This window comes from Alligator mississippiensis, chromosome 2, assembly GCF_030867095.1.
Source record: "Alligator mississippiensis isolate rAllMis1 chromosome 2, rAllMis1, whole genome shotgun sequence".
In the NCBI taxonomy this organism is placed as follows: domain Eukaryota; kingdom Metazoa; phylum Chordata; order Crocodylia; family Alligatoridae; genus Alligator; species Alligator mississippiensis.
Genome location: NC_081825.1, coordinates 129,973,457 through 129,990,819, shown reverse-complemented (window position 1 = coordinate 129,990,819; position 17,363 = coordinate 129,973,457). Strand labels below are relative to the sequence as shown.

The window sequence follows — 17,363 nt, the reverse complement described above, 5'->3', positions numbered from 1 at the left end:
GCTCAGCACCTAAAAAGCTGATGTGATGCACTTTTCCCATTTTTTTAAGTAACCATTAATTTAAATACTGCAGGGCTGTCCAGCTGCTAAGCAGTTGGGGGCTGCCCACTCCACAAATTGCACCAGTGGGGGCCACAGGCCCCTATGCTATACACCAGGCATGGGCGGGCTCCACTACCTCACTGAACTGCAGAGTTCCCCATCTCATATGGGGCTCCCTGCAGGCTCCCCCTTGACACATTGCAGGGGCACCCCAGGCTGCCTGCTCACCCAGTACCATGGGCTGGACTGCCCTGACCTCCGGGGCTGCGTCAGGCAGTGGAAGCCAGGGGGAAAAACAGAGAAGGCCCAAGCCCCAGGCTGCTGCTGCAGTCAGAACAAGGGGCAGGAGTTGCTGGGTGGCGGCATGCATGTCAACTCCTAATGCAGCCCATGGGCCACCAGTTGCACGATTCAGTATTTTATGGCTATCCAAGTCAAAAGATATCTCCTTAACCTTTGAAGGCTAAAAGGGAATTTATACTGCAAACTTGGTCAAGAGTTGAGTATTTTTTTGCAATAACTGTGTCTACAAATGTGCAAGATGATACAGAATCATAGATGTATCATTTTTTTAAACTGGTATTGTGGTCAATAATTATGCTTGGCACCAAACACTGGAAAAATAAATCAAAGTGGATGTGATTTACAGTAACTGTATTTTACAGCCTTGGCAAAAAGAGAGAAATCTAACAGTAGCTAATGTCTTGGTTTATTATGAAATATTAGTAGAGAAAGCTAGATATTTCCTTCTACTTATTAAATAGACATTTTCTTTTGCTTTGTACTCTGCTACAGAAAGAAAGCATAAGACAAAAACAATGAACTCAAAAAATGAATATAGAAAGCAAAAAAATTTAATTGTGCTGCATAAAGAACTTTTAGCTATGAGATTACATACAACTAAGGCTTAAAGTTAAATACTTCTGGGATCACTAATTGACAGAAAAATACTGAGTACAATTTTACAATAGTTTTAAAATCTATTTCCTCCCCTCCCCCATTTATAGATCATCTATCCATTGTTCATCTAATCATTAAATTCATCCTGCAAAACAAAATCAAAAAGGAATCAGACTGTAAACAGTATGTGAAAAAAATTGCATCGAGGTAATGGCTGCAGAGCTCATAGCACAGAGGCAATAAAATATAAAAAGACAAGAGTTAAAAATCCTACTGCAAGAATATTAACTGTAATAAAAGACGACAACATTAAAAACAGCAGTTTGGTAGGTGCCAGTACATAATAGAACCCATAAGACAAGCAAAGAATGATGCTAAGTTAGGGAGAAAGTCTGTTTTCAGGGAAGAACTTCCTGACAGACACCACAACAAAGCAGCATGAATGGTGATTGTGTGGTCCCCTTCTTGTTAATAAATCAGGCGTCAAAGGTTGATCTGCAGTTAATAAGAAGCCTAAGCCTTCTCCAAGGATTTGTAGTACTCTGTCAGCACGGTCCAGGCTTTGGGGGCCATGAAACCTTCTGGAGGGTTTTGCCCTTCCCGAGCCAGCTTACGCATGCGGGTCCCTGAAATAAATTCAAAATCTTCATGCCTGGGGAAAAACAGAATACACATTTTAAAAGCCTGAATTAGCCAATCTTCTTTTCTCCTTTTTTGATGGAAAAAATAAAGTTCATACCACATTAGTAAGATCCGACTCTGGATTGTAATGTTTAGTAACACAACCGTGGCTGTGCCACTCCTGTACAGGAGCAGACAATCCTGAATACACACATAAACATTCACTATTTTCCAAAGCTAAATAACAAATGAGTATGAATACATATATCGTTTCACATACATGTGCCTTTGTTTTTTGAAATTCTTAGGCAAACTAGTAGACATAGGATAAAAATATCTTCTCACAGCTGTCTTTTCTAAAGATTAATTACAGAAGACCAGATGGACAAATGAGGCCTATTTGGGCTTATTTATGATCAGCAACTTGATATTAGTACTCTATGCTAGTTCACACTATCAAAGACACCAACAGCAATCCATAATGGTAGAGCTGATAAGAAGCGAAAATTGAAGATCCTTAGCCAGAATAACTTGCTCTACATATAAGTGAAACAATCAAAAACCCAAGAACCTAATGCAAAAAGTCTAGCCAGTTTTCTGAAGCAAAATAATTTATTTTTAAATTAAATGCGGCAATTTTTCTCACTCCCTTTGGAACATGTATTCATTACTCATTCTTCACTGGTCTGTTTGAAATAAAAGCCAAATATTGATCTCAGATGTACATGCCTCAAAAGTGAAATGAGAGCCAAGCATGTTCATCAGAGGGCAGATTTTGGCTTTAAGTGCCAAGCAATGCTCAGTATGGTATGGGGCTTAGTAAGATACAAAAGGCATTTCACAGCTGTCTCTCACAATGCTTGCTGTACAAACCATTAGCGTTGCAACTTTTGATGTGGATTGTATTCCTTTTTTCACAGCAATCAAAACCTGTATGCTGGTCCCCAAAATGTGACAACAAAGCAAACACACCTTTCACTGTGCTCTAATTACAAAGAATACATAATCCCCAAACAAAAAAGCTGAACTAAACTGAACTTGTAAAGAATGGGTACAAGAATAGGGGAATAAAAAAAAAAAAAAAAAAAAAAACCGTATCAATACGGCTAAAAACAAATAGGTCTCATCAAGTTTCATCTGTAGCATCAGCAGGCCCTTAGCATCAGTCCCTCTCTCAATACTTGCACGGGAAAGAGTTTTGTCTACCAATCTGTTTCCTATGATAGCTCTGGGAAGGGTACATCCAGGTAAATTTCTCATGGTAAACAAATATTACTGAATTTACAGTCAATTGTCACTTAAAAAAGAAAAAGAAAAGGAAGCATCTATAAGGGTATTGACTCCACATAACTCTCAGTGGAAGGCCGACAAATCTGAGCACAGTAGACATATCAACCCTTAGCTGTTTTATAGCAAGGAAGTGGTGCGGGATTCTGAATAAAAGAAAGATCCCAGAAGGAATGAGAGAAGTGTACCAGTTGAAGGTGCAGCGATTCATTGGTCCGATATCAGATTGGCACCAATATAAAGATAATTGACTGTATCGGAAAATGGCCTGATGTGGCCAATAATTAAGCCGATAAATGCACATATACGCATGCAGCTGCAGTGCAGCTTGTGAGGAGCACGGCCCTGCAGCTTGAAGAGCTGCGTTCAGCTGGTAAGTCTGCTGTGGCAGAAGGGAAGTGGGGAGGGAAGGGGTGTGGAGGGGGGGGCAGATCAAGGCCCCTGCAATGAGGGAGGGAGTAGGGCTGGGGCTCAGCCAGGGCAGGACAGGAGTAGGACAGAGCCACGGCTTGACTGGGGGGCACCAGAAGGGGTGTGCATGTACCCTGGGAGGGCACAGGAGGGGAGTGTATGCCTGTGGATCTGCACGGACTGCCACTGTGGGCTGGGCTCTTGCCGGCACTGGAGTGTTGGGCCAGGCTGCCCTCAGGGCAAGCTGCGGCAGTGCCAGGAGTGGGGTTGGAGGGGCTTCGGCAAATTCTGGGGTGGCTGCAGCCCTCCTGCAGCCCTCCACCCCCTCCCAAAGCACAGTCTGACCCGGCCCCTGCCAGGAACAGCCCAGTGCACCCCCAGCCCGAGCCTGGAGCAGCAGCCACCCTGCCCCATGCAGATCTAGAAGCACATGCCTCCCATGCCCTCCTGGGGTGCGTGCAGTGGCAGGAGCCACCTCCCCCCACCCCCCTAGCCCCATGCCCACAGACAAGCCATGGCTCCATCCCATGCCCCGCCCAAGCTGGACAGTGCCTGCCACAGCCCCTCCCTCACCGTGGGGACCTTGATCTGCCCCCCAAGCCCCTTCTCTTCCCTGTCCCCTTCCACCACAACAGATTTACCAGCTGGATGCAGCTCTTCAAGCTACCAGGCTACGTATCGAAAACCAGATCGGTACTAGTCAATGTGCCTCCTTAAAAATCGACTATTGGTATCGGCCCCAAAAATCTCTATTGGTGCACCCCTAGTACCAGTGTTTCGATTCTAAGAGACAGACGAGCTATTTAAGGGCACATTAATAAAAGCATGTTTAGCCTCTGACCTCTCCTTGGCCATAATTGTACGTTTGAGTAAAAGCGCCCAAAGAATCCAAGAGACTAAGGAAGAATTCATACCTAGAGACAAAGCAAGGCACCTCAAATGGTTAGGTTGAGGACCTAAAAGAAAAGGTATAAGGGCCTGCTGACAAATGTGCTGCATTAATAGTTTTAAAGAAGTTTAAAAATCATAAGCATTGATGCTTAAAGATTTTCACAAATCTTCAGAAATGTTCAGTACTGGGTTCAGTCAACAAGTCACTCTTCTCTTCTCCCTCTTTCTCTCCAAACATTTTCCTTCCCAAAACATTTTTCCTTTCCTTTAAGACAACAGGCTACATCAATGGGTGTGAATAAACATCCCTAATATTAACTTCCCCCAACAGTTTTGGGGGAAGAATACAGTACACATTTCTCATTTTTCACTGGCAACCTCAAAAACCATTATTAGGCCCAAGGGCAGAGGCTAAATAAAAAAAAGTGTCTGAAGCTCATCAGTCAAAAACAAAATAACCAAACACACTTCTTATATTTACATGTATACAGGCTTTGGTGCCCATTTTTACAGAAACCACAAACAGCCTGCTTACTTATGGCCTCTATTTGGCTCTTTCCAGAGGCAGGATTGTTAGTTTTCCCAAAGATTGCTGCGGTTTCTTTTCAAACGTTACACAAATTCTCTTTCTTAGAGTTTTTTTCCTCAGCAGCCGCCCGTGGCCACATTTTACAGGAAAGTCCATAAAGGGTCGGAAATCTCCCAAACAATCACCACAGCTTAAATCTCAAAGTACAATCTTGAGAAGTCACACTTGCCCGAGGGACATACTTTTTTATGTTTTTGATGAAGACACAATACAACTTTTTTGACAAATAAGTAAGAGTGGTTTGCAAATATGGCACACATCTGGTGCATTTTCATGAGGATTAGAAGTCAGTTGCAAGGCTTCTCTACATCTCATTTTTATTGCATATGCCATTGACTCAAATATCAATTCAAAAAAGGAAGTTCAGTAAACTTTTACAGTTTGAATTAAAAGTAGCATAGAACTGTACTACTGTAACCCTTCGTTTTGGCATGCAAGAATTCCCTGGTGGAATTCCTCTAAAAGTATGCTTTTCAGAGTAAATGCTCAAAATTATTACAGAAATGTAAGTTTGACTAAGTCCCATTTTCCAAAGTAGTTTAGGCTCTTTGGGCTAGGAACAGAAATTACACATACATCACTACAATTGTTTTGAAACAGGTTCAAACCTGTAACACAACAGAAGTTCAGTGTACATAAACTGCCTGGAACAGGTTTAAGATAAACCTGGATGGATGTAGTATCAGACTTAATTGATTTAGGTTAAATAGGTTTACTAAACTTCTGTCCCAGATCCCCTCCAGATTCAAATTAACTAACAATCCCCGCCAGCATTCCAGGATGCTTTGCACCTCCCCCTGCACACCCCCTCACAGTAGTACTGTGTGAAGCTACAGTCCCCGATTCGATTTGGCGGAGATTCAGCCCAATTCGGTGGCCAAATCTCCGAATCCAAATTGAATCTGAGGACCCCTGAATCTCTCAATCAAATCAGAACCCTCCGAATCAATTCAGAGAGATTGGGAAAGATTTGGAGATTTGAAGACGCAGAGACAGCTTTAAACGTTTTTTCTACATACCTTTAGGTAGCAGGTGGCTCATGAATGCTGCAATGTTGGGGCACATGAAGCATCCCACAGAAGTGCAGAGGGCTCCCCAGGGCACTCAGCAGCAGACCCGCCAGGGAGTGTGCGGGAGGGCCCCCACACTCAGCAACTAGTGTCTCCTGGGTCTGGGGAGGAAACCCGGGGTCCCTCTGCAGCAAACTGCCATGCTGGGGAGGGTGCAGGGGGGCTCCCCAGCCTGCTCCCTGGCCGACCCGGAAGTGGACCAGAAGTAGTTCTGGTCCACTTCCGGGTTCACCGTCAAGCACATGGAGGGCCTACACCCCCGCACTCCTGTGGGACACTCCATCTGCCCCAGCATCACAGCAATCATGAGCTGCCTGCTACCTCAAGGTATGTAGAAAAAGCTTTTAAAGCTGTGTCTGTCCAAATCGCTGATTCTCCAAATCAGCATCAAATCTTCAGATTCGGCTGAATCAAATCAGGGACAGTGATCTGAATCAATGAATCAAATCACTATCCCTGATTCAGGCCGAATCTGAATTGAGTAGGGCCCTACCTCACAGGGTAGGTAGTCTAGTCTTGGCCCAAGTTGTCTGCTCTGGCTGAGTAGGAAGGTGTGCTCTAGCATCCCCCAGCTTCTGGCCTGGGGCACTCCAAGTATATGACTGCGTTTACAGAATCAAAAGTGAATGTCTGTTCACTCACTTAGCTGGAACAGACAGCACTAGTTCCATCTATGCAGCTTAGACTAACCTGAGAAGATTGAATCAACTCAGCCTCGGGTTTTTTGACTATCTGTACTTAAATCTTGGAGTCTAAGCTACTTCTGAAAATATCACCCCCCATGAATAAAAAAAAAACTTAACCACCCCAAAACGTCAGCTCAGTATCACAGAAGAGCCACGTACAAGATGGCTATGTGGATTATCCAAATGGCTGCGTCATTTCCTACTGATACTGACAGATCATCCCTGTTAGTGTTCTATAAACACTCCCTCCCCTGTGAGTCATCACCTACCTAAGGTAGCTTATTAACTGAGGTCCTACTGACAAATGTAGATGCCCGCTACTTCCTACAAAACACACCTGTGCTTCTGCTAAAAGCTACAGAACAAAAACCACCCCCCCCAACATTATGTTCACTGACAAAAAAAGATTAACCAGTCGTTTGGGTTGCCCTGCAATGTATCATCCTTTTTCACAACAGAGTTCAGTGAACAGTGAACAAATCCCTCAAAACTGGGGAACCAGTTTGGAATAAAATGAAGTTAAAACCATGTTTTCTATGTAAAGATCATGAAGCAAGTAAAACTGATGAAGCATGAAGAGAGACTAAGTCTTCTGAAACTAAACTGCACATGTAATCCAAAAGCAGCTCATGTCTTTCAGAAGTAAAAATTTAATTTAGAACTATGGCAGATACGCTGAAAGAGCTAGCAAACAAAAAACAAATGCAAACCCCCCTCCCCATCAGCTCAGGATGATTTTCAACTCAAAACACAACTTACTGTTCAGGGTCATAATAATCCATGCATTTATTTTTCTTGTTGTATGCTGCAACTCTGAAGGGTACAATTTCCAGTGCTCGGAGGCCAGGGGCCATAGTCAGCACTTTAGCACCATGGGTTGGTTCATAAAGATCCTTCCCAGTCTCTGGGTGTGGCATGCCTGCCGGATCCCGTCCAACAATGTAGAAGTTAACACCAGCTACCATCCGAGACCTGCAGTGCCACTGTACCTAGGGCAACATTCAGGTAAGCAAATTGAGAAGACAAAGTTAGGAGGGAGAGGAACAGAGCAACAATACAAAACTAACATTATTATGCATCACTATGATCAACACTTCATTACATCAAACTTGCAAAATTAAATTTGGGCAATGCACATATTAGTTTTTTTTGGTACTCTGTAGCAAGACTATAGGTGTGTACAGAAGTTACATTTCTTGCACAATGAAGCCCCGAAAAGTGCTCTGTAGCCATTACACAGCAAATGTTCATGGCTGCAGAGCACTTTTAAAGTGGCTTACTGCATGAAAAGTTAACCCTTGTTTGATGTATTACCAGACTCTATGGCAGAGGAACTTAGGGATCCTGCATACAGGTTCCCTGCAAAGGTTAGTTTTAGGTGATTCTGTCTGCATCCCAAGCGACTTTGCAGGTCTGTCACAAAGAGGAGACAGAAACCCCCTGTCTCCTCCGTGTGCAGCCGGGTGGGGGGGACGGAGCCCCCACTGCCACAGCTACCCTTGATAAGGTCTTGTGGGGAACAGGGCCAGGCCCATGCAGCAAGAGGGCCTCCTGCCCACCTGCTGCACAAACAACTTGACAGTGGCAGAGGCTGCTATGTTTGGAGCTGGACAGGGGGGCTGGGAAACAGAACCAGACCGCAGAAGCAGCCAGGAAAGGCCTGCAAGATGGAAGGCTCCGTTTCCCCTCCTCCCACCCCAGCTCCAGGTGCAGCAGTCTCTGCCGCTGTCAAGATCCTTGGGGAGGGGGAGTGAGGGAGCGCCCCCCACCACACAGGCCAGGCCTGGTTGCCCCTAAGACCTTAACAGGGGTAGTTTGGGGGGAGGATAGGAAGGCTGTGCAGCAGGGGGGCTCCCTCTTGCCCCCCTATCCCCCAGCTGCTGCTGACAGTTACCAGCTGGAGGAGGGTGGGGCTGGGAAGAGGGGTGGTCTGATAGCCTCCTGGGAAGCTGCTGGAGCACCCCTGCCTACTGGCCTGGGTCAGTGCAGCCAGGCTCTGAGCTGCCCCCATTCCCACCAAAAGACAAGCACCTGTTGGATACAATGACACTCTAACACATGGCACTTTTGTGTAAAGTGCCACAGTTAGAGCACCTCCCTGACAGGGTGCCTAAACGTCTGTACGTGCCCTATGTTACAGCAATTTCATTAAAGCAAAACATTTCAATTTGGTAAGCAATTCTCAATCTACGGATCACTATGACAGTTCAACAGAGTACCTGCCATAAAGAAATAACTGGTCACATTGCTGGATTTCTGTTTCTAGCTATAACTCTAGCTATTAAAAGATGAGTCATAATACACTGAATATAACCCTGCTAGTGAAAGCAAGTGGTTGCCCCAGAAACATAGACAGAAGCTTCTTGAAGAAATTAAAAGGACGACATGGCTCTAAAAGAGCAGCATAAAGAATCCTGAATGGAACAAACAGCAGGAACTTTCAGATTGAAGGGGTCTAAATTAAGAGTCTGTAAGAGGAAATATTAAAAAATATAGCCTTGTTTTATAAAAAAGACAGGGCCAAAGAAAAGAGCTTAGCAGGATTCTTAACACATTAGCTATCCCCATGAATAACACCACTTGTAGCTGTCACAACCAAATTAAGTAGTGCCCATGTCTCAAGCAAATAAAACCATTCAAAGCAGTTTTGTTTTACACTAAGTTAACTAAGGGTTAACAAAAGTTTTTGCCAGTAACCGCCTTTTTGCTGTGCATGTAAAAAAAAATTTATTGCTGCGCCACTAACAGAGATACAACTTAGCCTTATGTGCTATACATAAATCATTATAATTGGTCAAAGAAAACAAGGAGTAACCCTATGATAACACCCTAGCGAAGACCGCTAGATAATTGGCGATTCTAATTAGATTTATGACATGGCGAAAACCAATTGGCTATTATACAAATAAAACCAGTCTTCACTTCCGTGAAGTGGGAGACCTCTGCGCACACATCTAAAAAACCTCTGAACGTATGTGTGAGAGTAACTGACAAATTGATCACTTGTCAGTTTCCCCCCGTCTCGACCCAATTCTCAGACTTAAATCGACGACCTGCCGGCCCGACCATTTCTCTGCCCAACCACCAAACTCTTATGCAGACCGACCTACGACCTACGAACTTTAAGCTATAACTAACCAAATATCTTTGACCTCCCTCCTTCACCACCTTGACGGCATGAATAAATAATCTTGCTTTATAACCGATAAGCGTCCGCCTAATTAATTCCACTCCAAACGTCACAAGTACCCACCCGCCTGACAGCCTTCTAAGACCCCGGACCCTTATCTGCCCGGGTGGGAGTCAGGGAGAGCGGCTGGCCGGCTGCCCTGGGTCCCGACAGTAGCCTTCACTTCAAATTTCATTAATACAAGGATTGCCAAATTTCAGTCTTCAGGTCTTCAGCTCACCTCCAAATGGGGCGGGAAACAGTTTTCCCTTGAAGTGAAATATTGCAATGTTACTGTAAGCATAAAATTAGAGGATTTTTACACCTTCCTCCAAAAACACAAGAATTGACCAGCATCAAGAATAAGGTACTTCAGAGACTCGCTGCATAAGTCATTACAATTTAAATGTATAACTGAAGTGTCAAAATTAATCTGTAAAGAGAAAACAAGGCAAAAATCCTATTCAGGTAGATAAAAATCAAGATGTGCTTCTTTAGCTGAGGTTTTGCAGTTGCTATGTAGAAATCAATAGCAAACAGATCCTACACAGCAAAATTTAAAGCAGTGATTTTCAGCCAGGATGCCATTCCAGCCTGGGGTGCTGCCAGATGCTCTGAAGGTGTCACAAAGTGTGAGGAAGTAGAATTATGGAAAATTAGGGTTGGAAGGGGCCTCAGGAGGTCATCTAGTACAACCCCCACTCAAAGAAGGAACATCCCCAACAACATCATCCCAACCAAGGCTTGGTATAGCCAGTCTTTAAAAACCTCCAATTGAATGCTTCAGCCCTTTCCACATCATCTGTCACTAGGTGGCCTCCCCCAGGCAGTAAAGAACCAACAGTTTCCCAGATTTTCTTCTTGCTGCTGACATACTTGTAGAAATTCTTATTATCCTTCACGTCCCTTGCTAGCTGCAACTCCAGTTGCGCTTTGACCTTCCACATTTCATCTCTGCATGTCTGAACATACTCCTCCCTAGTTGTTTGTCCAGGTTTCCACTTCTGTACACTTCCTTGTTGTGTTTTAGCTCACTGAAGAGTTCCCTGCTAAGCCAAGTTGGTCTTCTGCCATACTTGCTAGTCTTCCTGTGCATCAGGATGGTTAGTTCTTGTGCCCTCAGTAACATTTTTTTAAAAGTACAACCAGCTCTCCTGGACTCTTTTCCTCACTTATACTGGCCTCCCAGGGTTAAGTGAGGTATAAGAAGATAAGCATATATTCAAGCTTGTTCCTGCCTGGCTGATCCCCCACCCTCACTGTCCAGCCTATGTATAAGATGATAAGCACTATAATGTATCAATTAGGGTTTTTTTTTTTTAATTGAGTGGCACTCAATTCACAAAAGTTATGGAAAGGTCCCCCGAGTCCAATGAGGGACGCATCAAGGCCAAAGAGGTTGATAACCATTGATTCAGACATTCTCTAATACATATTTGAATTAACACCCCTTATTAGAAGAGACTTTTTCAGTGAACAACCACAGACTGACCAACGATATAGCAACGGCTTCCAAACACCAACCTTACGAAAAGGCTTTACATCAAACAAATAGATGCAATTCTTTACATAGATCCAGCCACAAACAAAGAGAGTCAGTTATCGCTATCACTTCTGTATTTATTGCCTGCAAGTACTACTACATCTCCAGGCAATCCCCGGACATATGGGCTTGATTCAGTTTCTTGCAGGTTTACACCACTAAAACGAGTAATTTAGTGTTGGAACAGTACAGCTTAGGACTGAGGAAATGCATATAATACAACAGGGGTCAGCAACCCCAGGCACGCAGTATGGACCATGACATGTGAAGGCATTTTGCTTGGCACATGTGCCTCAGAGCAGACAGTGGTGGAGCTGTGAAGGTCCCAATCCTTATTGTAACAATGCAGTCTCAGTTCCTTCCCCATGCTGCCAGCAACAAGTTCCTTCCCCTGCTGCCAGCAACAAATCGAGCCGGGGCTCCACAGATCCTAGTACAGCTGCTTACAGCAGCCCAGTGGCAGGCGGCAGGGGCCTACCCAGAGCCTGGGCTGGCTGTGACAGGCAGCCGGGAGGCTGCAAGCAGCTGAACGGGGGTCTGCAGAGCCCCAGCCTGGCTCAGAAGCCATACAGTGCACCACTAACGGAGCCATCAAATAAAAATCTACTCCACATATTTACCATCCACTGTAATACACCAGTTCACTCCATGTTTAGCATACAGCTGCCGTTAAACCTGAACTTTTTTTCTGCATGAAAAGCTCTGAACAGTGGTGAAGGTTCAGCATTCAGAATTGCAGCTTGGTCCACTGGGAGCCAAAGCAACAGTGGAGATAGCAACAAGTGCCTCAGTGATAAGGATCTTGACTCCTCACATACTACCAAATCACCTGAACATTTGTTAGCCCCATGCTCCCCAAAGCCTCATTCACTCAGCAACCAACAGGAACCAGGTTTATAAGCTGCTTATTTGCCATTAGAAAAAGCCCTCTGCTTATTTGCTTTTAGAAAAAGCCCACTGCCTAACTGCATATGTGGGTATCTTTGAACAATCTCATGATAAGGCACTTTTGAATTTCTCCCCCCACCCCATTCCCCCATACACACAGTCATATAAAAAAAAAAAAAAAAAAAAAAGTCAGAAAGAAAAATAAGAAACTTTGTGCTTTTCATTTTGTAAAGACTTAACATTTTCTCTGAAAAAAAACTTTGTAACTCCCTCCCCTCACCCCTTCTTTTTTCCCTTACTGGCCTGCTATACAATGAAGGATTAATGCAGAGGAAGTGTTTCCAGGAATGAAATGCAATCTGGTTCTACATCTCTTTTTTTTAAATGAAATTAATTCATTTTCTAAAAATGAATTTTGCCCATTAGTAAGCTGCCAAAAATCCCATCAGGGCAATAAAAAAAGTTATGTAAACATATTTGATTCGCAAGCGTTACTATAGCATACTGATTAACTAACCTATGTAATAAACATTTACTCATTTTCAGAAGTTTTATTTCAGCCAAGCTAGAGTCAAAGTATATGCTAACCTTCATCTGAGCTTTCCTGGCCTTCTAAACAACGCTGGGTGATCAAATACATCAAGAGGCCTTTGGCATCCTGAAGCTTGATCAATTGGAAAGTTCTGCAAGATGGCAAGAAAGCAACAACTGCCAGAAGGCTGAATGCCAGCAGACCCTTGTTTCCCCTTTTCCCCCTTTTTAGCAGTAAAAACCAAGGGTTTTCAGAGTGGCTTGAGTCAGCAAACAATAAAAACTGAGCCAAGGGGAACTGGAAGCTTTGGGGAAAAGCATCCACACCAGAAGACAGGCGGATGATCCAGGCTGACCTGGACAGGCTCAGCAAGTGGGCGGACGAGAATCTGATGGTGTTCAACGCCGATAAATGCAAGGTTCTCCACCTTGGGAAGAAAAACTCGCAGCATCCTTATAGGCTCGGCAGTGCTATGTTGGCTAGCACTATGCAAGAAAGAGACTTGGGGGTCATCATTGACCACAAGATGAACATGAGCCTGCAGTGTGATGCTGCGGCTGGTAAAGCGACCAAAACGCTGGCTTGCATCCATAGATGCTTCTCAAGCAAATCCCGGGATGTCATTCTCCCCTTGTACTCGGCCTTAGTGAGGCCGCAGCTAGAGTACTGCGTCCAGTTTTGGGCTCCACAATTCAAAAAGGATGTGGAGAAGCTTGAGAGAGTCCAGAGAAGAGCCACGCGCATGATCAGAGGTCAGGGAAGCAGACCCTACGATGACAGGCTGAGAGCCCTGGGGCTCTTTAGCCTGGAAAAGCGCAGGCTCAGGGGTGATCTGATGGCCACCTATAAGTTTATCAGGGGTGACCACCAGTATCTGGGGGAACGTTTGTTCACCAGAGCGCCCCAAGGGATGACGAGGTCAAACGGTCATAAACTACTACAAGACCATTTCAGGCTGGACATAAGGAAGAATTTCTTTACTGTCCGAGCCCCCAAGGTCTGGAACAGCCTGCCACCGGAGGTGGTTCAAGCGCCTACATTGAACACCTTCAAGAGCAAACTGGATGCTTATTTTGCTGGGATCCTATGACCCCAGCTGACTTCCTGCCCTTTGGGCAGGGGGCTGGATTCGATGATCTTCCAAGGTCCCTTCCAGCCCTAATGTTTATGAAATCTATGAAGAAAGAAAAAAAATAGTAATTTTTGGTAGATGACTTCTAGGGCACATCTGCATCACAAACTCAACACACCCAGCAGCAATTCCTTCAAATATGCTCCATGGATTCTAGTAGCAGAACAGCGTCTACATGGTATCAGGGGTGGGCAAAGTGACACTGTTAATCAAAAACATTACTTATCCTACCCTCAGCTCTGGGCAACACCACTCTTGTCCAGGACACAACAATAGGGTTTGAATAAAAGTGTCACTTCCAGGCTGAGTAAGTCTACAGGCTAGACATGACTTGAGACAGTAATTAAAGCAATACTGGAATGAGAAATTTCCAACTCATAATTGTCTGTTCTTTCCTCTACAACCACTAAGGGCATTTTTAGATGTATGCGATGGAGGACCAGGCACTTTTTTTTAAAGCACCCAACGCTATGTCACATACATTTGTATAAACAGCAAAATGCACATTCGAGTTCAGAAAATGCCAATGGTGCACTTTTGAACTAAAACACAGCGAAGGTGTTTTACTTTAAAAGCGGATTGCTGCCATTTGCCCAGCGCTGACATGCATCGTGTGCATTTATACAAATGCACACGATGTAGCACCAGGCACATAAACTTGCATGCAGAGTAGACTTGCTGGCTCTTTCTGATGGGGCTTGGGCTGCGCTGCACTCTGGCAGGTGGCAGCAGAGCTGGGAGGAGGGCTACGACGAATTTTTGGGTGCCTCACCCCGTAGCCCCGCTGCCAGCACCACTGCCCAGACCGAGCACAGCACAGTCCAACACCCGCACTGGGAATAGCCCAGTGTTGCCCCAGCTCCAGCCCCAGCCCCTTCCCTGCCATGCACCCCAAGGCATGCATGCAGTCACCACTGCCCAAAGCCAGCCTGGAGCTCTGGGCTCCAGTGCACTGGTTGTGGCCTCCCAGCTGTCTGCCACAGCCAGCCCAGGCTCTGGGCAGCTTGCAGCAGGGCTTGTAGCCTCCTCACTTGCTGCCAATGGCAGCTGCCCAGAGCCCAGGCTGGCTGTGGTATGCCAAGTAAAATGGCCTTATATGCCAAGCTCTGGCACACGTGCCAGGGGGGTCGCTGACCCCTGGATTAGGAGGTAAGACGATCATCAATCTACTGCACAGCTGCTTTCTTCAGTCATCACTGATAGAAAGCAGTGAATGACAGAAATTGGAATAGAAAAGAAAAGCAATCTTTGTAATTATAGTACAATAAGAGCTTTGACATTTAAAGAATTATTTGGGTGCCCTCTCACCACCACCTTCCTGCTAAATGGGCACCTCTGCCGAGGAACGGAAGTTTACTTTGGATGGAACAACAGGATAATTTGAACACCCATACACCATTTTTCTTGCAGCATGGGACATGTCCATTTATGCCACAATCTTTCAAAGGAGTGCTAACAATTAGACGTCTATTTTTCTCAGGAATCACAGGAAGAAAAACTTGCCTTGCACATAAAGATTTCTGTCACAATGAAAAAAAATTCTCACAGCAACAGTGTGGTTCTTGCATGGATAAAGTAACTAATCATAAGCCTTGTCATTTGAAAGTAATGGCAAGTAGGAAGGCCAGCCATAAACTAAGATATATGAGACTGACAATTTTGACCATTCTGAATTCCTCACTTGGGAAAGCATTCATCATTAGTTAATGACAAGGAAAGAACCTGCAGTAGAAAGGAAATACCACCTCACTTTTCAGAGTTAAAAACACTACATCTGCAAAGGGGATCTGGCTAAGATTTTCAGGTCAGTGTGTTGCCCATTATCAGACCACTGCAAAATTTCTTGCAATTTCCTTTAAAGCGTGTAGGGCTGAGCACTTTATGAGACACGATACCAAACTAGATGGAATTATATCTGATACAGTATGGTCATCCCTATATAAAAAAAAAGAACAGTTGCTATCCAGAACAACTTCAAGATGTGCAGGAGATCCTCAAACTGTTCATCATAGACAACAATATTTTTTCCATTTTCCGTGCAAATATTCTCAAATAAAACAAGCAGTAGCACTGAAGAAGTGTTTATATCATCTTTTGTGGAGAAACTGGAGAAAGACACCAGCCTCCTAAAGACCCAGCAGATGCAGGATCTTTTTTTCTTTCTAAGTGAAGTTAGTCCCAAGTTAGTCAACATACATAGCATTAATGTGCCTTAGCACATCTAGATGTGCATTAAGGCACTTTAGCTATTCACACCTAAAATGGCCATTTTAAAGGCACATTAAAGACACACACATGTAGACCCACACCCTTAATACACCTTAAAAATGGCTAATGAGACTTAAAAGCAACATGTAGATGTACTCTTTTTGACTTAGGTTGCGTGTTTTCCAGAAAAATTAAGCATCAATCTCACTGGAAGTCAGAGAAGGGCAACTACCCATCTCATCTTTAAAACCCAGCCAAAAGCATGCAGTTAGAGGCAAGGTAACTTTTTTTTCCTAATGGCATCAATGAGACAGGAATAACTTTAAAAAAAAAAGTATTGTAAAAAGGTCTCTGCGTATTTGATAAATATTTCAATCAAAAACTAAATACAAAATTAGGAATCCATATCAACTGGACACTGCTGTTCTGACCACAGTTAGACACTATACATAAGTTTTCTCTGGTTGTGGAGTCTGTAGAAATAGCATGACTAACAGAATCCAGACACATCTTTTGTATGTGTGTACACCACAAGCAGACAATCTATAACACAAATGGTATGTACATGTGCCGCCACTGTGTTAGGTTTTCTAAAACACAGGTAAATTTGGAAAATTTTAAACTTTTATTGCCATCTGGGTAATAGCACCCAGGAAATCCCAAAACTTGGGACCTCATTCAGATACAAGTGGTGTTTGGGTAGAATGAATCTAGAAGAGTTTAGAATCAAGTAAAGCATAAGTTTGAAATGGAAGAACAGCTGTTGTCCAAGTTCTACATGTTTATATTCTTTAGCAATGTGCTCATCTTCCCAAGCAGGGTGGAGCAATTAAGGTTTAACACAACATTAGCCCTTCCAAAGTTGATCTTTTCCCATTATAGGTAAACTGTCAGGACTGCAGATATAGTTTCTTGGTTGGTTAGCCAACAATCCATAAAAAAGTTTTTAAAATACAAAAACACAGTAAATTGAAACCTATGAACCATGCCCATTAAATCTTTACAGACTGGAAAACCATGTACATCCTGTTGATAACCATGCTGGTTCAAACAGCTGCTTGTTTTCTGTAAATCATTTGCGCTACAGAAAAATCTGGTACCAATGTCTTCTAAATGACCTACAGAAATGATTAAAGGAAGAGTGTCTTTTTTATTAGTTGGCTAAAAATATGTTATTGGCAGTCTGCTTTCTGAGGTCATTGGAAATGCTTCATAAATTAGGAGATGTTTCTTGTTTTATTCAAGATTATGACTGAAGGTTGTGGGAAGAATTTTGTTCTTTCTTTTATAATTAAGATTCACACTAGAAATTAAGGAAGTAAGAAAGTTGTATTGTTCAACTCAATTCACTTGCATATGGTTTTCTTAACCACAACAGTGTCACCAAGTAGCCA

At 43.8% G+C, this 17,363-nt stretch overlaps 1 protein-coding gene across 2 annotated transcripts in view; it reads right to left on the bottom strand.

Moving 5' to 3' along the window:
* Positions 1 to 874: 874 nt before the first annotated feature.
* Positions 875 to 17,363, bottom strand: part of PAPSS1 (3'-phosphoadenosine 5'-phosphosulfate synthase 1) — a 68,676-nt gene continuing 52,187 nt past the window's right edge. For both annotated transcript variants that reach the window (XM_006274123.4, XM_059722135.1), the window contains exons 11-12: positions 7,257 to 7,486; positions 875 to 1,594 (exon numbers count right to left, since the gene is read on the bottom strand). In XM_006274123.4, coding sequence (XP_006274185.1) covers positions 1,456 to 1,594; positions 7,257 to 7,486 — 369 coding nt within the window. In that variant the 3' untranslated portion in view covers positions 875 to 1,455. The remainder of the gene's footprint in view (positions 1,595 to 7,256; positions 7,487 to 17,363) is intronic.